The sequence below is a fragment of the Channa argus genome, chromosome 10, assembly GCF_033026475.1.
Source record: "Channa argus isolate prfri chromosome 10, Channa argus male v1.0, whole genome shotgun sequence".
Classification (NCBI taxonomy): Eukaryota; Metazoa; Chordata; class Actinopteri; order Anabantiformes; family Channidae; genus Channa; species Channa argus.
In genome coordinates this window covers 12,934,606-12,959,668 of record NC_090206.1, presented here as the reverse complement: position 1 = coordinate 12,959,668, position 25,063 = coordinate 12,934,606, and the positions used below count along the sequence as shown (strand labels likewise).

The 25,063-nt window shown below is 39.0% G+C and overlaps 3 protein-coding genes across 4 annotated transcripts; 1 reads left to right on the top strand and 2 right to left on the bottom strand.

The window, feature by feature from the left end:
- Nucleotides 1–1,680: 1,680 nt before the first annotated feature.
- si:ch211-203d1.3 (protein phosphatase Slingshot homolog 3) lies at nucleotides 1,681–13,247 on the top strand. Its single transcript, XM_067518218.1, has 17 exons — nucleotides 1,681–1,840; nucleotides 2,551–2,716; nucleotides 3,980–4,017; nucleotides 4,109–4,295; nucleotides 5,512–5,627; nucleotides 5,772–5,840; nucleotides 6,715–6,780; nucleotides 6,902–7,084; nucleotides 7,520–7,613; nucleotides 7,735–7,863; nucleotides 8,100–8,146; nucleotides 8,236–8,382; nucleotides 10,364–10,564; nucleotides 10,697–10,922; nucleotides 11,022–11,123; nucleotides 11,215–11,310; nucleotides 11,752–13,247. The coding sequence occupies exons 2-17, from the start codon at nucleotides 2,669–2,671 to the stop codon at nucleotides 11,887–11,889; spliced, it is 1,887 nt and encodes a 628-aa protein (XP_067374319.1). The 5' UTR covers nucleotides 1,681–1,840; nucleotides 2,551–2,668; the 3' UTR covers nucleotides 11,890–13,247.
- Nucleotides 11,348–15,146, bottom strand: mrpl18 (mitochondrial ribosomal protein L18). Of its 2 annotated transcripts, XM_067518220.1 has the most exons (5): nucleotides 14,880–15,146; nucleotides 14,173–14,341; nucleotides 13,609–13,843; nucleotides 13,436–13,521; nucleotides 11,348–11,923 (listed from the first exon to the last, which is right to left on the bottom strand). In XM_067518220.1, exons 1-4 carry the CDS (start codon nucleotides 14,965–14,967, stop codon nucleotides 13,444–13,446), a joined length of 570 nt encoding a protein of 189 aa, XP_067374321.1. In that variant the 5' UTR covers nucleotides 14,968–15,146; the 3' UTR covers nucleotides 11,348–11,923; nucleotides 13,436–13,443. The 2 variants fall into 2 exon arrangements, with proteins under 2 accessions (XP_067374321.1, XP_067374320.1); XM_067518219.1 differs by lacking the exon at nucleotides 11,348–11,923 and having other exon boundaries at nucleotides 13,313–13,521.
- Nucleotides 15,147–15,627: 481 nt separating this feature from the next.
- tcirg1b (T cell immune regulator 1, ATPase H+ transporting V0 subunit a3b) lies at nucleotides 15,628–23,890 on the bottom strand. Its single transcript, XM_067518217.1, has 21 exons — nucleotides 23,460–23,890; nucleotides 22,163–22,285; nucleotides 21,731–21,809; nucleotides 21,470–21,618; nucleotides 21,257–21,352; nucleotides 21,077–21,138; nucleotides 20,863–20,989; nucleotides 20,667–20,749; nucleotides 20,492–20,585; nucleotides 20,081–20,293; nucleotides 19,815–19,965; nucleotides 19,579–19,718; nucleotides 19,128–19,285; nucleotides 18,927–19,017; nucleotides 18,708–18,826; nucleotides 18,347–18,560; nucleotides 17,704–17,814; nucleotides 17,520–17,606; nucleotides 17,309–17,429; nucleotides 16,939–17,110; nucleotides 15,628–16,432 (listed from the first exon to the last, which is right to left on the bottom strand). Exons 2-21 carry the CDS (start codon nucleotides 22,277–22,279, stop codon nucleotides 16,339–16,341), a joined length of 2,478 nt encoding a protein of 825 aa, XP_067374318.1. The 5' UTR covers nucleotides 22,280–22,285; nucleotides 23,460–23,890; the 3' UTR covers nucleotides 15,628–16,338.
- Between the last annotated feature and the right edge of the window lie 1,173 nt (nucleotides 23,891–25,063).

Genomic DNA, 25,063 nt, shown 5'->3' with positions numbered 1-25,063 from the left:
CTTCCTGGGTTTGTGTAAAAGTTGAGGTGAGGACAATGTCGCAACCAGCGAGAAGCTGTGGCCTTCTGACGCATGCGCGAATTTTTACAACTACAACATACATTTGTTTTCTGTGTAACAATACACAAATAGTCTGTGGAAATTACTGCAGCAGTCAACAGTGGTGGAATTAAGACATTTGAATAAATTAACTTGACCAAAATGAATATATTCAGTGTATTATATATTATTGTTTATTAATTTAATCACTGTGGCTACTTGGCTTTTGTAGGCTGCTTCCATTTAAGATTACTTAACAATTGTAGGCTACTCCAGTACATTTCGAAGGGAAAATACTTCTCCTACTAATTCGTATCGATAATCCTTATTCTTCTTTTTCTTCCGGCTGCTCCCTTTTAGGTGTCGCTACAGTGAATCATCCCCCTCCATCTAACCCTATCCTAAATTTCAAGTTTTGTTGTCTGTATTATTTTCCCTTTTTTTAACATTTTGTAAAGCACTTTGTGATTTTATCTGTGAAAGGTGCTATTTAAATAGATTTTACTTGCTTACTTATTTACCTACTATACTCTGCATCCACTTCTCTCACACCAACTAACTTCATGTCCTCTCTCACTACATCCATAAATCTCCTCTTTGGTCTTCCTCTAGACCTCCTGCCTGTCAGCTTCAACCTCAGCATCCTTCCATAGATATATTCACATTCTCTCCTCTGAACATGTCCAAACCACCTCTACCCCGCTCTCACAACAGATCACAATGTCGTCTTCAAACATCATAGTCCATGGAGATTCCTGTCTAACCTCATGTGTAAGCTCATCAAGGATTGGCAGACCCACCTCCACCTTGAACTCCTCTGTCACACCCACACCACACCTCGCCACGGTCTTATAGCTCTCATACATGTCCTGCACTGGACATCTCCCTTGTTAACCAGTACACTTCTCCTCCATTCCTCAGGCATCCTCTCGCTCTCCAAGATCGTGTTAAACAAACTAGCCAGAAACTCTATGGCCACCTCTCCTCGAAACATCCATACCTCCACAGGTATGTCATCAGGGCCAACTGCCTTTCCACTGTTCAGCCGTCTTTACTTCAGTCATACTATTGATAATATTTCTGTAGATTTACTAAAGTTGGATTTTAATGGCATGCCCCAATGAAAGTATTTTTAGATTGTTGTATTGGTATTTTTTCAAAAATACAACATACAAGTACTTGTTACACCGTGGTCCATAATTAGAAAATAAGTATTGTCGCTTTTATAGTAGCTTTATTATGGCCAAGTGCCATGTTACAAAAAAAGACAATCTTCAGGAAATGAAGACACAATGGCCTTTTTCGGACAACAACAAAGTTCCAGACTAAAGTCAATCTATTTTGAGAATAAAGTCGCAATATTCTGAAAACATTTGAATATTTCAAGAATAGATAATAAAAAATAAAACTGACTACAGGCACTTAAACTACCCTATTACTGAAAACATTTGAACGCTTATTGACATTTTTTATGGTATTATTAACAGGGCAGGTGGTACCTAAAGCAGCTGACTTTTTCTCAGAATGAGATTTTTTTTACGTGGCTCTAAAACTCTGCCGCAGCCGAGGGCGTACGCCGACGTACATGTTCGTTTGTGTGCGTCTGACGTCATCGTCGGCTCCTATGTTCTCCTGTCCTGGCTCGGGTTGTTAAAGTGTCCTCAGCTGGGGCAGCCGCTCTGCTGAAATGGTTCTTACCCTCGAAAGGCGCAGAGGGCGGAATAAGGAGCTCTCGGTACTTGAGGAACAAACAACCAGGCACAAAAGCAGGAAATTAGAGTGAGGACTCGGTGTGGGAAAGGTGAGAACTGTGTCTTCTTTAGTGGATTTTTGGAATATATTCACGTTGCAGACGCTATCGTTAGCTGTTAGCTTGGACTGGCTCTATAGCAGGTTTGTGGCTTCTTGCAGCCGCGAAGTTGCGTCTGTTTTTAGCTCCTTAATCAAGTTTCGACCGTTTCGACATGATCACTCACGACTGAACGGCGCCAATATTTAAGTCAGTTTAACGTTTATTTGCACACAACGAGCAGAGGATGTAACTATATCGCACATTTTCTTTCATGTAAAGATGCTCATACAACATTTGTGACATGCTTAAAAAAACATGCGTGGGAAAATATTAGGCAGGTTAACCGGATTTGAGCCATGTAGCTGTGAAAGACGTTCCGAACCATTTTCCTCACTGTGTATTTTAACTTTATATATACAGATACTGATATATACTGATCAATTTTGCTGTACATAATAACCTGAGACTGACATTTATCAACTAACATTACGCCATATCTACTCACGACGTTACGTGTGTCACTTGTTGTGGAGGCAATGCAAAGTGGCATGTTGGTATTTATTATACTCCTGGTTACATAAATAATGACCGAAAATTTTACATTTAATGGGACACACGCACACGATCTAAACTATTGCGACAAATGTTCCTTCCACATCATGTAACTCTACCGTTTGTTGGATGTAATTAAATGTACACATCAATATGTGTCATTTCAGGGGGGGAATAAAAAGCATACACCCCGCCCACCGCACACTTTTGGGCCAAGGAACCTGTACAGCCTGTCCGATTCTTCAACCAGCAGCAGGTTTACTGGAGACAGACCTGTCCCGTGCAATGGCTTTGTTGACCCTGCACAGGATGCCATCCCTCTCTACTGCTCCTGTGAGTTCAGGCATATCCACACCTTGTGACACATAAACAAAGCTAGCATTCTGCATAATCATCCGAGACATAAAGTTCTTTACCTTCACTTTTCGCTTGATCCTCATATTTCTTCATAAGAAGCATTCACCGCTGAATGTGTCCTTCTGTGGCTATTGTCACTAGATTTGCTTGAATCATAGTGAAGTGGTTTTGTCGTGTTACACTGGGCACAGACGGTGGGTTATCAAACAGATGTAGCTCCCTTTACGACAAATATTTTGTCAGAGTTTTTATTTCACACCCTTTCTAACTTGTCACTGTAGCATTTTAAGGCATACATAAGATCATACAAACACTTTATCATCTGTCTCTGTCTTTGACTATATCGCTTGTTCTGTCTCTCTTTCATTTAGAGGCTTTAACTTGGCAACAACATACTGACTTCTTTTGAGGTTTCTATCCTTGCTAACTTATCCATAAATAATTGTGGCTCCATATGTTGTCACAGAATCGAATCACTTTATTATCTTAAGTTGTGTTCTCGTCTTGTTTTTCTTTGAACTCTTATCATTCCTCTCCCGGCTTTCTCTTCTTTAATTCTTTATTATTTTTTTTCTCCTCTTGACTCTGTCTGGACTTGTCAGTTGCGTAACAGGTAACGTTACTGTCTCAAATTTCTTTGTTCCATAAACCCTTGTTACTGCCGCTACTTCTCTCTTGTTTCCTTCTCCCTCCCATCTCCTGCAGTGCATTTGTCGTCTAATGCCTATTATCTTCTTCTTAAATTTCGCTTTCAGTGTTTTTGTCCTTACCTTTCTCTATCTCTGTCATCTTCCCTCTACTTGCATTTTTTTTTTCTGTATCCTCACTTTATTCCTCCATAGCACCTTGTCTGTGTACATTACATTTCATCTGATAACTTATCTGATGACTATATCTTTTTTTAGGCCATTTGTTTAAAACGGGACAAACATATTACACACAAACACAAACACTCTAATGCTTGAACACTTTCATGACCATTAGAAATGCTGTATGGCATTTCCTCATTGAGTGAATTATAACCCCAACATCTGATTACAGTTTTTTTTTTTTTTTTTTTTTGGGATGTGCACATGCCAACTCTGTTTCACAACTACAAAGAGCCTGTCCAGTAATTAGTAATAAATCAATATTAAAACAAAAACATTGAAGATGGCATGATCTACTTTCACAAAACAAAGGCTAGATATTTTTATCAATTCTCCTTATTAATGAGACTTTCTTTTGATCAATCTTAAGGATTTAAGCCTCCAGAGAAGAGGAAGGCTTCAGAAGAGGTAGATCATTTTTAATTAAACTACTGTGGAATGATAACCAGACTGTTTGATGACAGTATTGTTACAAAAACAATCTCTTGTCTGTCTCTAGGGAGAGCTTTGCTCTCGTGAAGGGGGCGGTCCTTCTGCTGGAGGATGGAGAGGGGGTGGACTTTCGTGAGGAGTTTCCTCACAGTGCAACTTCCCCCGTGAAGCAAGGTGGTAGTGCGTCTGACACACAGCGCAGACACCTTCATGCCATGATTGAACAGCTCAGACCAGAAGATACCATCAAGCTGGTGAGGTCTCATCTTCCTATGCTAATCCGATCAGTAAAACCTGCAGGAAAAATTCTGTGAACTAATTATCAAAGCGGAGCTTTTAACATGTAAAATCATAACTCAGGTAAAGGTCATAGCATCAGGGCATGGATTTCATTTGTGCATTGTACAGGTTGTGGTGCTAGCACTGGTTTTGCATTGTTATTTGTGTCCAGCAGAAAGTCATGGCAGTTCTTGCAATCAAAGAAAATCAAATTTTCCTCTAATAGAGCTAAACTGTCAGTGGGTAGCTTTCTTTTTATATTCACCTAAGATGGTTACACATGAAATATGGTTTATGTATTATTATGATGATTCATGATTTGATGTACCAGAGCTGGGGGTATAAATGCAAAACATCCCACAAACATCATGCTTATGGAATTTAATTTAATCTTGACTGCAGTTATCGAACAATTAATTTTCCAGCAGTGCGCTGTGGCTGAGACGCATCAAGTCATATTCTTAGTGTTAAGGTCATTATAGCTGAAAGATGTCACTGTTTACTGTAAACATATTATGCAAATAGCTTTGCATGTTAGTGCATTCACTCCCCTCCAGTGCTTTTCAGAGCATCCCATTGACTGTTGGGATTGGCTAGTAAGGTTTGTTGATGGCTGCTGGATTAACTTCATCACTAAAATATAATATCAGGTTGCACAGACTTGATTGATCTGGATAATCTATCACACTTAACAATACATTTGCTGAATTTTAGCTAGTTGTGTTGTCATTACATGCTAAAATAACAGAAATCAGGGAAGAAACCTAGTACATATACCAAGATAAAGTAAAGTGGTGTCACAAGAACATTAAACTTTTAGTAGTTTCCTCATAAAGTCTTAAACTCACATGCTCATTGACACATTAAATTATTTTTTCTTAACTAAATCAATCTAAATTACAGGCTTTTATTTAGAAAATGATACTTAATTTGTAGTTAATGAACTAAAACATTTTTAAAAGAACAGAGCTATGATCGTTCAAATGGACTAAAGCCAGTATCTGGTTTCTCTGTAAGTACAACATGTACTTCCTTGATTTGATTGATTTTTGGAAGAAGGCCAATGAAGATTTACTGCACAGAATATTTCATACTGTGTACTATGTCAATTTTAAAGTGCTCTGCAACTTGTTGTTTAGCCTAACTGGTGTCTCTGCTATTTGCTTCCATCTGCTGCTCTTTGTGTTGTAGGCAGTACAGCTGGAGTCTGTCAGCCGGGTCAGAATCAGGTATCTGATTGTTGTCTCCACCCTCGGCAGCAAACAAGAGAGCATCCTGCTGGGCATGGATTTTCCCAACTCCGACAGGTGTGTGTAACCAATGTGCAGTGTGCTGTGTCAAAACTTGCACAGGGTAGAGTTTCCATTCAGTTAACAATTTCTGGTTTATCTTTAACAAGTAAAATTTCCTTCCTGGGCTTGTGGCCCTGAGTGTTCTCCATCTCTTTGCAGTGAACAATGCACCATTGGTCTGGTTCTGCCAATATGGAGCGACACACAGGTGTACCTGGATGGAGACGGGTAAGAACTACTTAAGAACGGAGCAACAGTAGAAGTACAAGTGAGGAATTTGTGAGGCTGCAGCACAGATGGTGCAGCCTCATGTCTGGGACTTTAGCCAGAGATAATGTGAATGAGTACTCTCTCTATTTATGGAGTTGAGTCATTCTCCATAAATTACAACTGCTCTTATCACTCACTCAGGCTTTTAAATAAGCAAAGAGCTCATATGTTCTTAAAAGAGAATAATTTTTGGCTTTTTTTCTCTGTGCTTAAATGTCACTGAAAATTTAGCTTTTAAAAGTTTTTGAAATATTTTATTCTAGCTTAGCTTTAGAGGCAAATGTTAGTAGCGCAGAATTATCGTGTTTAATTGTTTTTTAAAAGTTACGGCAGCTTCTGGTTTGTGGCTATTTAAGACAATTTTTGTTGTAAGTGTGACAACTTTTCAATGCCATTGGTGCTTAGAGGAGGATGTAGAGGGGCACTGTGAAACCGAGAGCTGGCAGGTCCAAAAACAGTCTGGATGACACAGCATGATGGCTCTGCTGTGTTATAACTAATCTGTCACATGCTGATGGCCACATAAGACGATTTGATTGGCTGCTGTGTTAAACCAGCACGTTCATCAGACTAGATCACACCTTCAACTGTGATATTTTCTCTTATCTCTCTTACTGTCCTCACAATAGCATTCCCCACTCTGTTCACAAGAACCATCATCATAACTCGCACTGAACTGATGAATTTTCTGTCTGTCTTCATTGTATGTCTAGTTTGCAGTCTAATAAGTCAGTGTGACTTCCTCATTTGACATTCTCTTCCTTTTACTTAATACATTAGCACTTCAGCTTGTGTTTTGTGTTTTGTTTTTTTTTTGTTTTTTTCCCCTCAGCGGTTTTAGCGTGACCTCAGCAGATGATACCAGAATTTTTAAGCCTGTTTCCATGCAGACCATGTGGTGAGTTTTTGTTAAAACATTAACATCCTCACTACGGCACCGACCACTTCATCCTTTATTTTGTAGCCCCTGTGTGGGTCTGTTACTATCCTTAACTTCCCCCCCCCCACTTTGCTGTCAGGTCAGTGCTGCAGGTGTTGCATGGCTGCTGTGAACGGGCGGTCAAGGCAGCATTGATCCCAGGCATTGGTCTGGAGTGGTCCCAGTTCTACTGCCAGCATATTGCATCTGATCGCTTCTGCCTCAATGAGTGGGAGGCCATGAATGATCTGGAGTCAGTCCGCAGAGACAGTAAAGGACAGAGGTAAGTGCAGCGGTCCTTTAAATGTTAATTCGGTGTTCAATAAGAAAAAAGGTATATTTACAATATATGTTGATCCTTCACTTAAGATGTAGATGTAGCAGTAAAAACCCACAATTCAAAACCTTGTGTAAGTAAAAGTGCAGAGGTTTTGTCAGCATAGGGGACTTTAGAATATTAGAAGTTATATTGTGCAGGGAAGTGGTCCAATTTGTTCTATTTTATATACAAAGTTATTGTATAGTTAATACATTAACGTGTGGCTGGTTGAGGAACACTTGCATACATAATAAGCAAAGTATGTAAAATATTAAACTGTACAAAGAGGAATTACTTGCATTCCAGCACTGCCTGCTGCTACACAGTATATGTTGAAATAAAATAAAAGTTGTTTCCTTTTCTCTTGCACACCTGTTAAACTTGTCCATGTCCGGGAAGTTCGGCAGACAGAATCTCTAGTGAGAGGCTGATCAAAGAGCACCTGAGGGACGTTATGAGGACTGAAGACTTGGACAGCCTCACTTCTAAAATGGCAAGTTGTGTGCAGATACAAAGAGGAAGTAGACTTGAATAAACTTGAAGCATTACCAGAGCAGGGCAAAGGAGCACAAATGCATACATGTCTGTATAATCTCTGTGTTGCTCTGCTGTAGGTGCACTCTGCCCTGGAGACCCGAATAGGATTTGATATGAGACCCTACAAGGAGTATATTGACAATGAGATTCTGGTCACAATGGCACAAATGGACAAACCCTCTAAAATATTTGACTACCTTTACCTGGTAAGTGCTCAGCTACAAGGACACTTGAACCTAATTTTACCACAGTGGAGAGAAGCCTTTTACTCTGGTCAGTAAACTGTCGGAAGTCTGTGCTTTCACCAAGATGCTGTCGTGTGACTGCAACTTCCCCTTTGTGGGAGAGCTGTGTTTTCTGCGATAGGGAAGACTGCTGTGTAGGCCCTTCCTCCTTGTCATCTGTGAATCCCACTGAACATTTTTTTTTTATCTGGTTTCAGGGCTCTGAGTGGAATGCAGCTAACTTTGAGGAGCTGCAGAAAAACAAGTCAGTGTTTTGACCATTTGACATAGGTGTTACTGATTAGTTCATCAAGCCATGTTAACACTACATGTCTGTGTCTGAATGTTTTTCAGTGTGGGCTACATTCTGAATGTGACAAGAGAGATTGACAACTTTTTCCCAGAGTCTTTCACTTACATGAACATCCGAGTGTATGATGTAGAATCCACTGACCTGCTGTCCCACTGGCCGAATACGTTCGCCTTCATTAACTCTGCAAGGTATTCCACATCAGAAGCCAATGAGCTTGTGAAAAGTCATTCATGTTGTATGAAGCAAACTGCTACCACATTGTTTTCAATAAACACATCACATTTAGGTTTGTCCAGTTACCAATTATTAAAATCATGCTGTGCATAGTTGTGACTTTTCTGACTGGCCAAGACGTAGTCTGAGACACAGTCTCTTCTTAAATGCCAAATTGTGTTTATACAGGTAGATACTTTACCAAGTTTGGAAACACACTCTGGTATTTCTATTACCTTTTTGTTGGTTTTCTTTTAGCAAATGTTAGTAAAAGCATCACAAAACACTCAAAAAAATAAACAATTTAAGCATATTTGAGCACAGAACAATGGTTAAATCATATTTGCATGTTAAACTTTACTTTCAGCACTAACTGACCTGACATCTTAGTTGCATTCTGGGTTTTTTGTTTTTGTTTTAGAAAATTCAACTGTGAATGCTCTCAAATTGATCATTCATGCCCCTCCCTGGTGTTCAAAATAAGTTAATGTCCAGTAAACCAATAATTTAAATTTATATATTACTCCTCCTCCTTAGGGAGAGTGACCTATCATTTTGTGTAAATTAGAACTAAAAACAAGTTTCCCTAGAAACTCAGTCTATACTTTTCATGGGAAAAGGTTGGCTCTTTGATATTGCCAAGAAAGGAAGGATCTCTTTTAAAAGGTGTACACTAAAATCTCCAGAGACATGCTGCAACTGGATTCTGTCAGTAGAGAAGATGAAGTGAAAGTCCCAAGTACACATCTGCCCAAGAAGTAAAGTTCTCACGAGTGTCCTCCTTAAAAAACAGATGCCTCACTGTTCCTCATTTGACTGTATTGTTGAATAAAATGAGAGAAGCAAGTGTTTGCAGATACCGTGCAAAGAAGTCTTTGGTCAACTGGCCTCATAAGTAGAGTTGCCAAGAAAATAAGTGAGATTGACAAATCAGAAGAAAAGGTTTGTAGTGTGTCTCTCGATACACACAGTGGAATTTAAATGACTGAAACTGTTTTGTAGACTGATGAGTCAAAGTTTGAGGTGTTTGGATCTAAGCTCAGAACACATCAGAAGCAGAGCTCATGAAAAGATGATGCCTGCCTATAACTTAATTTTTCACCAAGACAGTTACTTCAAGCATTTTTTCCAGTTGTATAAGAATTATCTGAAGAAGAAAGAAAGCTGCTGAAATTACCAGATCCAAACCACATTGATCAGGTGTATGAGAAGATGGACCGAAGAGATCGGGAATAATGTCCAACCAGCACAGCAGTACTTTGGGAAATATTGTTTTGGGAAATATTTAGGTCCCCACTGAATAGCTGCAAAAACAGATCAGTAGACTGTCATAGATTTGCTGGCAGTTATTGCTGCAAAGGGCAGTTTTATTATTAATATTACTATTGAAGAAAGTAACATTTAACAATCTAATTTGATTTAACCATTATTCTGTGCTCAAATATGCCATATGTATATAACATGCAAATAATTGTGCTTTTGTGTATTTTGTCATTCATTTCCAACCATTGATTGGGGAGAAACAAAAAACAATTTTGTATTTTTTCTTTCCACTTTTTTTTTTGTTATTGATAGTGTAGACTTTTACATAAAGACAGACCCAGAAACTTTCTGCCAGGAAAAGCCAAAACATTATGGCATGACTTGTATTTCCAGACTAAGAACTAAGACTGAATTGTGAAACGTCTTGACCACATTATCCAAACGCACTGTAACCGGAAACACATTAGGTTTTTTTTACAGTTTTACTTGAGCTCGTAAAAGAGAAATTTTATAAAAAGACACAAGCTAGTAGTTTTCTGGAAAATGTTAAGTAAAATGTATTCTGGGTCAGTCTAGTAGTCACCAGTATTCCAGCAGGGTATTCCGTCACTTCCCACCATTATCTTTCTAATAATTGACATGCAAAATCCCTAGGCTAGTTTGTAAACTTCCCTTTACTGCTGTGTATTGTAGGAAGAGTGGACAGGCAGTGTTGGTGCACTGTAAGATGGGCGTTTCTCGCTCTGCATCTACAGTGATTGCATATATCATGAAGCAGCATCACTGGCCCCTGGATGTGTCACTGACTTACGTCAGAGACCGCAGATCCATTGTCAAGCCTAATGAGGGATTTATGAAGCAGCTGCAGACTTACAGTGGGATTCTCAATGCAAGGTCAGCGATGTTGTTTGACTGTATAATGTGAAACAATGTTTGAGTTTGACTAACACTGCCCAACTCCCCCACCCCTCCGTCAGTTTATGGGCTTATGTGAGAATTATGCTGTTTGTTTGTTGATCATTCAAGCCAGCAGCGCCACAGCGCACTCTGGAGGCGAAAGTCGAGAGAACAAAAGCAGAAGTCAATGTGCAAGGAACAGCAGGGGAAGGAAGAGAAGCAAAAGGAAAGACATGATGATGATGATGATGATGATGATGATGATGATGATTATGATGATGATGAGATAGAAAGTCCAGATGACAGGGATTCAGGTAGCATGGATGAAAAAGATGATTCAGAGGAAGAAACAGAGGTAATAATTACAACAATTACACACTGTTAACATTTTAATTCCTGCTGACCTTTTGAATCCTTATGACTTCAACTCTTTTATGCGTTTGAACACACCCAGGTGTTCGTGGAACCCATTCCCATGTCTGACTTCGACAAGAAACCTGGGCAGATTGAACCATCAGGTGTTGGTCCTGTTATAACCATAAATGAGCCAGACAAAGTGAGCAGACTGACAAAGATTAACACACACTCCGAACCTGAAGACTCATTGCTCCACTGACATTTCTTTTTTTTATGCATCTTCACTCTAGGCTGTTCCAAGTGTTAATCGCAGTGGCAGAATGAACCTCTTCTCTCTCATGCAGTCCATTAGTGAATTGGATGATGAGGATAAAGGATGTGAACAGGTAAATTGAGTTCTAAGAGGAATGAGCAAGTAAACACACAATCTAACATTCTTTTATTTTTTTTGGTTAATTAGATAAGTAACTAATTGCTATTGGCAGAAATATCACTATTTCTAGTTGATATGTTCTTCTTGCCATATGGAGCAGTTGTTTTAATTAATCACTGTTATTCAATCATTATTACGATTTCTTCAATTTGCTTGTTTAGTACAGCTAAGTCACAGAAACTTTCATTTAACAAAGTAAGTTGCAAAATTGTCACATTTTTACAAACGTAATTCCAATAATACTTTAGTTGTGGTACTTAAACGCTTGAAAAGTTACTAAATTAATTATTGGATTATCAGTACAGCTGACCATCATCTACTAATCATTGCAGTTCTAGTACCAGTGTTCATTTTAAATTTGTTAACTGTAACTGCTTAATTGTTTTCTTCGAAGTTGCATGGGAGTCCGAGGCGGTCTCCGGGGCAGCAGAAGCGAAGCCAAGGGCGACGGGGTCTGATTCACCAGAGAGCATGTGTCGATGTTTCACCTGAACCACGCAGCCTGCCAGACACCAGTCAAAGCAAACCCTGAAGTGAGGAGCAGGGATTAAAGGACGGAGTGGACCCTACAGTGTAAAGGTGGCAAAGAGAAGGAGGAGGGGGGGGGGGGTTAGAGTAGAGACAGCACTTGAAGGAGTCTGTGTGCTCTGGTAACACACCACCGTTTTCATACACTGATGAGCTCTGGCTCAGCTTTACATTTTTGATTTAGATGCTGATGTGTTTTATTCTATGTGGTTTCATGGTTACTGTAACTGATTGTTCACTCTTGATAAGAATGATCTTTCTGCAGTATTGCTCTCTGGTCTATAGTGTTACAACCACATACAGATGTAGGTCTCTCCAGCTCCCTTCTTCCCTTCAGTTGTCAAATCACCACTCCAAAGATATCTATGCAATTCCTGTTAACTTTTAATGTTCCTCTGTTTGAAAGACGAAAAAACAGGCTGTATGCTGCCAATTCAAGGTAGGTAGTTTTAAATGTTTTTTTTTTTTTTTTTACTTCCGTCTCATCTTATTTCCTTTTTAAAAAGACATGGTTCACAGTTGGGAAGATTTTACTGTATCTTAAATTGAGTTGTGTATTATGGACCAAGTCAGGGCCTGTTTTCCAATGTGCCAATGAATGAATATATATATGAATGAAAATATATATATATATATATATATATATATATATATATATAAAAAAACATAATCAAATCTTTATCATGTCAGTATAATAAGGACCAGTGTCACCCATTTTATTTTAATACTATTTAAAGAAACTGGCTGAATAAGTGCCTTCGACCTCAGAGTGAAAAGATTTTGATTGTTTTTACTAAATGGTGGCGGCTGTATATTGCATGTATCTTGTAATGTTTCTCACTTGGTTTGATGGCAGTATAAATGTGATTTCCCAAGGTTTTTGCATGTATGCGTAGTGCATTTATACAGTATATGTATCAACACATTATTGCTGATGTATGTTTTTATACCATTTAACCTGTGAGAGCAAATTGTTCAGGGTTTTCTCATGTATTTATATGGATGTTGGTAAACTATTCAATATAGTGGTAACAGATTCCTGATCAATTGGTAGATGCTGATGTTGATTGTTCTTCATGCTGGCATTTTTTTTTTTTTTTTTTATCCAATGGACCCAAGCTAAAGGTTATTTAATCTGCATGCTCACTGTAAAAAGAAAACATGCACTTTATAATCCTAAAACATACACTGTTCCCACTGCCTGAGCCAACTTCATGCTGTACTATAATTTAAATTGATAAATGACTTTTAAAAATATTGTCCATATCCCTATGCCTTGTTGTGTTGCTCTTCACAGTCTGCACATCACTCTTGTTTACAACAAGCACTATAAGTGAAAAATAAATTAATCCCCAGACCAACTGCTTGGTTTCTTGATTAAATTTACATTTTATCTACAGGCGAAAATAAGAGGCAGGCAGCGTTAGTTATTGTCATTGTATTTGTATTGTAAGTTACTATAGCACTGATCTTAATCAGTTATAAGTCACAACAGAGCTGACACAGAGTACCAGTAGATGAGTTTACAAAATATCAAAAGTGATGATGACATCTAAATTTAAGTCCCAACATATTTCCGCCTGGGTTCACTGAGGGTGATTCCTCCTCCTTTCATAGCTGCTCTGAAAGCCTGAACCTGTAAAAGAAAGATGACCCGGAAGCATGTGATGACACGAACAAAGGAAAGGTAATATGTTAATAACCTCATACTGCATGCACTCACAGCATCAGAGCGAAATGTCCAGGGAATCGCCCTGTACACCATCCTTGTGATTCCAGCCTGCTGGCATCGATGTGCGAGGACGTCGCCCACAGCCTGACATGCGGCCACACAGTTTGTAGAAGCCAGCTCCTTCTTAATTGCCCACTCCTTGGTTGAACAGGAAAGCACTGGGACAGGAGAGCTGCTTGAGAACACTTCTGCTGTCACGTGATGTTGAGTGCGAGAAAACACCAACCTGAAAAGGCCAAGGATCAACATGGGACATGATACAGAAGGAAATCAAAATCAGGATACTCAGAGATATTTTTCCAATAAACATGATTTGGTGAATGTGTGCCAATTTACACAAAATATGTTAATGTGATCCCCCACATTTCCATCTTATAAACTACAGCGAATAAAATTTCTCCCATGTTAAGAAAAAAATATTAATTTGGTTTATTTTTAATTTGATTTTTTGTAGAATAATTAGTTTGGAAAACATAACTTTGTAAAATGACAATATACTACCATTATACAGGATTTTATACAAAAGTTATTAGCATCCCATGCACCCACACAGACCTATGGTAGAATTCCTGATGGGGCCAAGATGTCTTCCAGCCTCGGTCCTTCACAGCCAGAGCCATTTGCTCCAGGTTCCGGGGGTTTCTGTTCACAAAGCTCGGGTTCACGGTTTCATTTTCATTAGCTTTGGGCTCTGGCTTAGAGGCTGCCTGACTCAGACATCGAGCTGTGAGAGGGACAGAATATTATGAGAAGTCAAGAGACAAAAGTTAGCCAAGTTAGACGAACTGCTACACACGACATAATCAGGATTTCAGAAACTCCTCCTGATGAACGAGACTGAAGTAGGTACCTGATTCATACCATATCATGTTCAGATGACCTATGAGAAACTAAAGAATTGTTTGAAATTTGTTTGCAATAATAGGAAAAAAAAATAGCGAAAAAGTCGCCTACGTTAGTTTTCCCTTAACTGACGAATCCTGATGCTGTAAATCCAGTGCCAACTTCAGCCTCGTTCCAGATAATGTAATTTAGAGGCGCGTGTCCAGCCGGAATCGGGGAGATAAACGTAGGCGAGGCAAAGGGAATTTTCTTCCACACAATAGTAGCACAAGAAGTTGCCCTCTAAGGTTAAACTAGGGCATTCAATTAAACGCCTATAAAAATGTAACCACTTCGCAAACGACAAACATGAATAGCAACTATTAGCAGAGAATACGATACAAAAAAGAAAACAGCTGTTATGAAAAACAGTATATTACCTGAGTGGTTTGTATGGGCAATGAGACGACACTGCTGAATTTGACCTAACAATGTCCGCACACTGCGGCTGATTTCACCCAACGCCATCGCCTCCTCAACTGCGTTCACCTCATAAATTACACCAAAGGATCAGTCTCTATTTCGGATAAGGCGTTAAACATAAGAAAACATACTTTTTACTGTATTTATTAAATTAGAAATCAATGTAGCATGTGGACCGCCATCTTTGAGATTCCGACAGCTTCCGGTTTGCTGACAGAAACAAACACCAGCAATCTTAGTTCCGCTTAGCGTTTTGCTTCTATGTTCTGCCCCCGGGACAAAGCTCTACGCGACAGCAACCTCCAGTGGAGAAAGATAACTAAGAACATTCAGAAAATGCCATTACAGTACCGTGTTTCCGTTTTTGTGCAACATACATCTGCTTCATTAGCTACTTGTAGTGGAAAATCTCTAACCCTTAGTCTTCAGGGTACATACCGCACTGTGTAAATCACTAAATTTGCTTTAGACCAGCCATGTTATTAGTAGGCTCCCTATCTATTATAATCTAATATGTAAGTATGCATATTGTTGCTATTTACATACTGCTTAAGAACATATGATCTATCTCATTGCCTTATCATTATATCATTATACTGTGGTATAAACAAATCTTTCTTCCATTGTTGGCAAGTTCATAAATGACTCATACAGGACACAACAGAAAAAATGGACTCTCCAGTGAATGACCTCCCACAATAAGAATAAATGAAACAATTATATTTAATTTCAGCTCAAATGTTCTATTTTACAGTGCAGACCTTCAGATAAATGTGCAGTGCAGAATGATGTTTAAAATGCATGGATAAACATGCACACTACTGTAAGGCACATAAAATAACCTTTACCACCAATAAATACCTGTTGTAATTGGAAGACATGACAGTGAGTGCAAAGTACCTTTGGCTCATGGAAATCATTCCAACAATTCCCTGCTGTCATTTGAAGAATCCTCCAGGACTGGTTTATTAAAGCATAATACCATACCTCAACAATTATACCTTTCCTGAACTTACAGAGAAGTTTTTTATTTTTATGCCCATTCCCTTTTCATAATTCATTTATATAATAATGTTAGTTAAAACTAAATGATCAGTATTTATTGAGCACAACAGAAGTGTAATTAGGAAACAGGAAATAACAGATTGAAAAGCAATTAGCAAAGGGATATAAAAGTGTGTTTTCACACACACACTAAATATATAATCACAAAGTCATTGCAATTCATACATAGGGACTCATTCTCCTAATACTGATGCAAAAATAATAGTATTTAACATCATGACCTCTGTGCATGTCAATGAAACCATTTGAGAGCCTAAAGGCAATAAAATACTATTTTAAGAAAGGGTCAGTATGCAATATTGTTCTTAAGGTAATGTAACCGTTAGGCACAAATAGGAACAATTTGGCCCATCATACAGCAGTTGATGCATTGATAAGAGATGAGAAAGAGAAAGGGCTCAGTTTGTAGCCTGATCCACTGTAGAACTTGTTCTGAAACTCCACCCTGCAAGACAGAGAAACAAAGTCAGCATGCAACAATAAATACAAACACATGATCCACTTTTGTTCATCTTCACAATAGACATATATAAATATTATTTTGAAGTACAAATTATGTACAATAAGTTTGCTCAGACCTTTTAAAACTAACAATGTAATTTTAATCCAATAAGTCATTCGCTCATGCATAAAATATTTATCTATTTATTTGACTAAAAAGGGGTCTAAATACTAAATACTATATATAACACACCGAACATAAGCCAAATACATTGACTGCTAAATACATTGACTGCTAAAGATAGATGTCTTTGGATGACTGTGGGGAGACTAAAGTAAAAACAGGCCTCTGTCTAAATTAAAACAAGTAAAACAAAGTTAAAAGCTGCTCCTAAGTTTGTTTAGAGTAGTTATCCAGCCCACATATTAATTCTGCCTAGGGCGTACCAGTGGTTTTCAAAAATAAGCAGATATGACCTTTTGCCCCTTTGGGTACTCTCTCATCCTTACCAATGCAGACGGAGTGCATGGAGGAAAGCTGAGAGGCCTTCCATAACCAACAGGATAGACACGGTTAAAACAGCAAAGAAGGCAAAAATCACAAAGAGTATTACAGATCCCACATAGCCCTGCCATCTCAGGGCAAGACGCATCACCATCACCCACAACACCTCTGACAACTCTGTGGAGACAAAAATAATTCAACATCAGAAAACCACAGTTGGTTGGAACAAAACCCATCATATGTAGGAATAAGTGTCTGGAAAAAGACAATTGTGAGTATATTTAGTTTTAGAGAGGAAGTCTGTCTATATGTGAACATCATGTGAGGATGAAGATGCACACTGTGTTCAAACATGTCAGTATGTGTTCCACTAACGTGCGTGTGCCAAACTGAGAGCCCAGAGTCGGAGGTATGAGGCAGTGTTGGAGATGCATCCCAAGCAGTACTCTATGGTGTGGATGGCCTGATGCATGAACACATCTGCAGCATCAAAACCCTGCAGACAGCAGAGTAAAGATAGCTATTAAAACATGTCTGACCTGGTTTAAACCGTTAAGAAGGAAATTAAGTTACTTGGGCCTCTTACTTCCTCTTCTGCAGCTTGTCCTTCCACCTCCCCTTGATGAGTGTTGATGCAGCCATCATCAGACACCAGTGGACGTCTGTCTCCCTCCTGTTGTTGTTGCAAAGAGTTATAAAAGATTGAGGAAATGCCGCTCACTGCAGATTATGGTGGAAAAGGGTTAAAGTTCAGTCAAACAGAAACTCACCACATGCCTTTGTCTTCTCCTGAATAGAATGTATTCATAACTGGGCATCCCTAGCAGGAGGACTGGGACAGAACACAGAGCAAGCACCACCAAGACCATCTGTACCACCATCTACAAATCAAGAGTGAAGGCAGAGATGCAGTTGCTTTTAAACAATGTAGGACAACAGAGTATTTTGCAAGTTGTTTCTCCTTTTATTACAGATGAAACATATTTTAACCTTTGAGATCATATTAGTTTAGTTTGATGGTGAGTGTGAGGAGGCTTAAAACTGACTCAAGACTGACACTGTAAGCATTCTGATTATAGACATTATATTGCTGTTGCTTTTAAAAACAATAACAGCTACTTTGTTACTGCAATTTTTAATCGTTGAATTACAGTTTTCAAAAGTTTTCAACTGGTGTGTTTGAGGTTCAGAAGGAATCTTCGAATTCTTCCTCAGATTTTGCGATAACCAATGGCTGGCCAGCTGGCTATTAAGTACACAATTTGTTTTTTGTTTTTTTTTTCAAAGTCCATTTCACACTTCTTCTTCAATATAAAAGCTATGGCCTGCCTAAAAATGTCTGACAGTTAAGGAAAGTATGCACATGAGCTGAAACACTGTGTTCCATTTTAGAGCAGAGAGCACATAACAAACCTGTCCTTTGTAAAGCGGTGGGTTGTCAGCATTCTCCGTGAAGAGGAACATGTCTATGAAGTGGATAAGTATACTTGGAGCAATTTGGGACTGGGCAGGAGTGTAGGCAATCCACTTGAAGACCACCATAAACACCAGATAGCCAAACAGACACAGCATGAAGAGGAGCTCTGGGATCAGCATAAAGAACACTTTGCTAATCTTGCCAAAGTGCCTGGAGAAGACAAAAACAATAGCAACAACAATAACTAGAGAGAAGGAAACAACAAAAATATGGTGTTTTATGCATGAGCAAATGACTTGTACTCTTTGTTTGTGGTATAACATGCCACAAACAAAGAGTACAATTTTAGCTACTTACAAGTAGTTGAAGAATGACAGAATGACTCCAAAAGTCATGTGAATGACACCAATGATGACTGACATCTTCATCTTATATGAGTTAAGGAAAGTTAGTTTGTTGTTGGCCAAACCCCAGATCTGACAAGGACACAAATAAAAGACCGTTAAGAAACCAGATTACAGAGGGACCGAAATACTGGAGTCATGAAAGAATGGGTGACGAGCGTGAAGGCTATACCGGGTCAATCCCAAATGGATAGGGGCTGGTGAAAACTCCAGCCACAGCAGGATCCATGGACAAGTACTGGCTCTTTTCCAAAACCGATGAACTGAAAAGAGATGATCCGAATGTGAGATGGACAGGATACAGAAGAAAACTAGAAAACTAGAAACTAGAAGAAAAAAAATGCATTTTGAAGAATGCATGTAATATTCTCACTTCCATATGTTCTTCTCAAACATTGGGCTGACGTGCCACCCTGAGTCGAAGACATTAAGGCCTCTGCTGAAGCACTCGTTGTATATGGCCCCTGTGTAGACAGAGAACAGTCCCATCAGGAGAATCAGATACCTTCCTCCAAACATCATCTTCCAGATCTGGAACACAGAGAGAAATAACGCACAGTTGCATTTCATTTTGGTATTTCATTTGTAAGGGAAAAGACCGTGATTTTAACGCTTTTGTTTTACAATTATGTATCAAACGCAATTTTTTTATCTTTACATTAATTTATTGAATTTTTAAACTATGAGTTACTAAGCATATATGTATTAGTAAAGAAACATATATATATATATATAATGAGACAAAACAGATCCAGTAAAAAGCAATAAACCAAAGCCTACTTTTGTGTGTTTGAGGACACCGAGTGGAATATCGTCTGAATTACCTCATTATTGTTATTCTTGAGTTTGGGGTCTCTCTCCTCAAAGACCATCCAAAGGGCAGCCAGGGCCATAAGCAAACCGTGACCCACATCCCCAAACATTACAGCAAACAGGAAGGGAAATGTAATTATGGTGTACAACGCTGCAGAGGCATTTAGAGAAAAGAGAAAAAATACACATGAGGAGTAGCATTCTCTGGTTTCTCCTTTGAATTTCTGACAAAGTTCCACGGACATACCTGGATTAACTTCACGGTAGCTGGCCACTCCATAGGCATCAACAATGTTCTGGAAACCTGCTGTAAAGGAGTTGAGGGGAAACAGGGTAGGTGGAGAGGTGGAGGAAGGCAGGCGGTTGTAGAAAGAGTCAACACTACTGCCACTCTTCCTCTGAGGATGTAAAACAAGATTGAAGAAAGTGAAAAAGATTGATCAACTTGTTAATTTTTCTGATTTATTTTAACTCCTGTATTCTACACTTCTATATTTCAGCAGTTTTGCTCACCCCGCCCTCTCTTAGAGCACTTTGAAGTTCAGGCAACTTGGCAACTGGACACCAGGCCTCAGCAATCAGACATTTGTCGGTGACGGAGGGGCTGCAGAGATTCAGAACCATCTGAATGGCTTTGCACTTTTGGACACGCACCTTCCACTGGGGCAACACGGCCACCGTCTTCATCAACAGCTGCTGCAAGAAGGTCTCAGTCTGTGACAACACCTGTTATATAGAAGACGGAAGTGAAAGGATAAAAAGGTAAATGTGGAAAAAGAAACTTCTAAGAAACTGTGAAACCCACATTGTTGCTGTATTAAAATTTCTACTATTCTCAAGCATGAGAATAGTACGAATTTATTTAAAAATGAAAATGGTTTTATTGTAGCAACAAATAGTGTAGTTTTATGAGGAGGCACTTACTGATTTAATATCTTCAATTCTGCCCTGAAGTCCCTGGAGTATTTCCTCTCTTTCAGCAGTGCTCGCAGGGTATGCAAAAGTCTGTGTGCGGAAGCTGTGAGGTGGAGTAACAGACACTAAAATGTGGAAATATACAAAGAAAAAAATTCTCTAACTGATGAACAAGTGCACATACCAATCACAAATCTTCTTCACTTTTTGTCCGATCTGATCTCCCCAGTAGGAAATGAGGAACACTGTCCATTGCACCATTTCCCCCTGCAAACCGAAGACACAACTGATAATTGTTTTTAAATCCTGAAAAACCATCTCTGTTATAGTAGACAAAAGTTAATGGCTCAACTATAAGAAAGCTCTCTCCCAGTTCCCACCGTTTCTGGATGCTCAAGACGATCCTCCATTTCTCTAAAATCCACAATAATATAACCCCGACATGCCCTCCACAGTAACCGTTCAAATGAGGGGACCTTCCAAGGATGGACCACCCCTGCCACAAAACTATGAGACAGAATATACAGTGGAAATGCGGTAAATGGAAATTTAAAATAATCTTAAAACACATCGTGTACATTTTGGCAAATCTACCTAAGACGAACATCTTGGCGGTTATCAAACAGGCCTTGGCTTTCCATTAAAGGTGGTGGTGCCTATGAGAAGAATCCAAAGCAGAAGATTTTTTTTTGTTGCTTTTTCAGTTTGCACACATCACTTAGATCACTACTGCACAACAATCAAATAAAAGGTAAAAAAAATACTTTTGAATACCTGTGAGGCTGTGAGAGTGTGTGTTATGGTCAGGACACCTCGGTACTGACGGAGCTCAGTCAACTGAGCCTGGAGGCTGTCTCTGTTCCTGGACACCTAGAGAGACACGCACACACAAAGAAAAAAAAATGTCAAGGGACTATGTTAAGCTTGTTCTGAAGGTGGACCAATGAGACACTACGTGATCTTTGAGCTATCAGCACAGCCACTCACTTCTTTGAGCTCTCTAGCCAGTCTCTCACTTTCTTCCTCTATTGTTAGGAGTTCACGGAGCTGTGGGGCCAAAGGTGTTGGGCATGGGGGTAGGAGTGGACCCCGCAAGCCTGCAGACAGGGAGCGATTGATCTCCTGTTCAAGATAGGCTGAAGGGTGGATAAAGAATGTCAGATATGGCACAAAAAGAATCTTAAAACTAACCAGCAATGAACATGAATGGAAAGTATAGGTAGGGAACAATCAATTAATATTATGTACCAAAAGTTTTCTCAAGCTCTTCGCATCGTCTGACCTCACCGACAAACTTCCTCTGAAAGGCGGTTATATTATGATTTAGCTAAAACAATGGAGAAAAAGGGGAGAAGAAGAGGGCGACAGGGTTACTCACGTGTTTCTATGTCTTGTAATGACTCAAAGCAACCATTAGTTTTTAGTCTAAGTGCAAACTTAGTACTGCAGTAATAAATCAAATGTATGAAAATGTACAATCACCAAATACAAGATAACTGCATTCAGTTGTAAACATTGATCACGGGGCTCTGGATAGTTGTGAGATCAATAGTAATGATTAAATGTTTGTAATCTCAGCCAAAAAAACAACAAACATTAAAACTAACGTTCAAATGAATGCAACTTTTCCAAGTGCATTAAGTTTTTCACCGCATGAACAATACAATTAAAGTGTCTTACATCTCTAAACTCAACCAGGCCCAGTTCTCCCAGTTCACTAACACAATTGTAAGCAGAGCCGGACTGTAGGAAGAGCTGCACCAGGCACACCTCCTCACTGCGGAACATGGAGCCCATGGTTTCCTGCAAATAAACACCAAAGAAACAAGTCCAAATGGATTTCTTCTATTAAAACATATGTCAATGTAGCCACTGCAGTATGTAGTAGAATGAAAAACCTAATGAGAAAGCATAGAGGAGAGAGGCAGTAAACAGGAACAAATGGTTGACAAAGGGCATCTATATTCAGATAGGACAATAAAAGCCTCTCAGTGACAATGTAGAAACTTATGAGGGGAAACTGAAGAAAAGGGAACCATGAAGTGCTGCTGAGTGATAATCAGGTGGAATTTCCAGACTTGCACAGCCATGTTTCTGCCAACATTACAACAAACATTTGTCAGTTTTCAGCAAACACACTTAAAAACATGCTATATAAAAAAAAAAAGTCCACATAGCTCCAGCCCCCAGCAACCCTGAACAGGATACGCTGTTAAGTCATTGGATGGATGGATGGACGGATGGGTTTATTACATCCATATAGCTACACACAAGAGCTCTGCACTGAATCCTCATATGGGCTAAATATTTCGTTGTTTAAGCTGTTTTAGAAAGGGATAGTTTATGATTATTGAAGGGACTGTGATGCTGCTGAGTTATATTGTGTTATAAGTGGATAATTAATATAAATGGTTGGGACAAAATACCAAAAACTCAGAAAAGTCAAGATTTTTAACAAAGTTTGGATTGATACCCGGGGCTATTTTGTCAGAGCTTAGTTAGCTGGGTGTAGCCTACCTTCTGAACTCACCAACGAATAGATAAACAGCTTTATAAAATGTATTAAGACTGGGTGTTACCTAAGTAAACATTAGGGGAAACATGACCTACATTTATAATTTTAGACACATTAATGCATGTGTCTTTTCAAACACTGTACTTAAAAAAAAAAAAAATACAATTTTCTTTCCTCGGCTCTCGCATCTCTCAGACAAAGCCTGTCTCAGAAGTTTCGTTATTAATGGAAATGCCATGCCAGCAAAACGAGGCTGTGCCGTTAGCAATCAAACAAAGAAATGTTGTGAATTAGTTTATTTTAAGTAACTTTACATGATAAAATAATTATTATGGATAGGGGAATTCCGTGGAAGCACAAGGGTTTAATTTAATTATGTAAAAGAAATACAACTCGTTTGCATTGAGGTAGAAAACAGATTTCTTTTGAGCACAAAATGAAGCAAAATACCCCAAATCTCACCTGTCCGTCTCCTAAATACCGCTAGACGCAAAGCCCGAACCGATGTGCGCTTCTGTGATTTTTAACGCGGAGGAAACTGTTGTTTATCCGAAGTTCTCCCGTCTCCAACTTCCCGTTTATGGGCATCACGTTACTCCAGTCTCACGTGACAGTTGCACTCGTCACTCTTTTGGCCACGAGGGTTCGAGATTTCCGGTTACCGAGCTAAGAAGCGATGAAGCTTGCGGTCACCGTTAGCAACGAGTGAGGTCGTTTTAATCCTTCCGCACTGATTTTATCAATGTTGTGCAGTACTGCGGAAATAACACTACTACTACTCAGTAAAAATACTGTACTACACTGAAAATCTTACTTAAGTTAAATAAAGAAAATGTAATTAAACAGTTACAATACCCCTTTACCCAGCGACTGTACATTAATAGTTCAAAGATCAAATAGGTCAGCGCTGTTGCCTCGCAGCTACAAGGTCCCCCTTTTGATTCCCCTGTCAGCTGTTGGTTTGGAATTTGCATGTTTTGAGTTTCCTCCCACAGTCCAAGAACGCGCATGTCGTTTAACTGACTAAGTTGCTCATAGGTGTGAGTGTAAACGGTTGTTTGTCTAGGTCCCTCTGCTTTGGGCATGATACAGACTGGCAACCTGATCAGGGTGTCCGGGCCTCTCGCCCAAGGACTGCTGGGATAGGCTCAAATCCCCCATCGACCCTAAAGTTAAGATAATGGATGGATAGAAGAATCTAAGGAAAAACTGCTGTATGGCCAAAACTTTGCTGTTGACACTGGGGCGAAAGCCCTAGCCATTCTGGGGCCCAAGGCAAGTTTTCTTTCAATAGTCCAAATACCAGATTTGCCTAAAGGGACTTTAGAATGTGGACACCCTCTGACCTTTGACCCTCTACTGAAAAAGATCAGGAGGAGTTTATTTACAAATTTCTAACCTAAACCCAAACCTCTAAATTAAATAATTGTAAAGGGAGCCAAGGACCACACATGAAATCATGAAAATCACTTAAAAACTTAATATAGTTGCAACTTAATATAAAAACTCCAAAAGACCCATGATGGAATGTTACAACTTCCTTTAAATAAATGCATCACCTTTCTAAAATATTCATGAATTGAAGTGTTTTGTTTAAAAAAATCAAGATTCAATGTAAATCTAAAGGACAATTCTTATCCTAACTCAGTGAGAAGTCCACTCTCCCTGTATGTGCACAGGATATTCTAAGTTTGCACATTGAGCCTGTGTTAGGTGCATTTACTGTACAAAGTAGCTGTGATGTTACACAATCATGCTCATATACTACTCCCCATATGGCAGAAAGGTGTGAAAATTCTTCCAGTGCCAAACCCTGCTAAGCAAAAGGTCCAGCACCTACATACAACCAAAAATTGTTTTGGTATAGAGGTAAAAGTCAAATACACACACTTAGTTTGAACTATGCCAGGATACACTGAGTAATTTGAACAATACATTAAACTCAAGCTTAAGGGTAAGAAACACTTATAAATATATATTGTATATGTTAGATGTAGTGAAATTTCTCAGAAAAGCAATTATTACCCCCCCGGCCTATATCTAACAATCTCTGCCAACCTGACACA

What these genes read in the sequence shown, in the direction of transcription:
- si:ch211-203d1.3 (XM_067518218.1), top strand. Translation starts at nt 2,669, where the DNA reads ATGGCTTTGTTGACCCTGCACAGGATGCCATCCCTCTCTACTGCTCCT. An exon ending in GTTTCCATGCAGACCATGTG is followed by an intron (nt 6,781 to 6,901) that starts GTGAGTTTTTGT and finishes CTTTGCTGTCAG; the next exon opens with GTCAGTGCTGCAGGTGTTGC. An exon ending in GAGGAGCTGCAGAAAAACAA is followed by an intron (nt 8,147 to 8,235) that starts GTCAGTGTTTTG and finishes AATGTTTTTCAG; the next exon opens with TGTGGGCTACATTCTGAATG.
- mrpl18 (XM_067518220.1), bottom strand. Translation starts at nt 14,967, where the DNA reads ATGGCGTTGGGTGAAATCAGCCGCAGTGTGCGGACATTGTTAGGTCAA. An exon ending in TGCCCATACAAACCACTCAG is followed by an intron (nt 14,342 to 14,879) that starts GTAATATACTGT and finishes TCCCTCTCACAG; the next exon opens with CTCGATGTCTGAGTCAGGCA. An exon ending in CATCAGGAATTCTACCATAG is followed by an intron (nt 13,844 to 14,172) that starts GTCTGTGTGGGT and finishes TGGCCTTTTCAG; the next exon opens with GTTGGTGTTTTCTCGCACTC.
- tcirg1b (XM_067518217.1), bottom strand. Translation starts at nt 22,279, where the DNA reads ATGGGCTCCATGTTCCGCAGTGAGGAGGTGTGCCTGGTGCAGCTCTTC. An exon ending in TCAAGAATAACAATAATGAG is followed by an intron (nt 19,286 to 19,578) that starts GTAATTCAGACG and finishes TCTGTGTTCCAG; the next exon opens with ATCTGGAAGATGATGTTTGG. An exon ending in TCTCAGTTTGGCACACGCAC is followed by an intron (nt 17,111 to 17,308) that starts GTTAGTGGAACA and finishes TTGTCTCCACAG; the next exon opens with AGTTGTCAGAGGTGTTGTGG.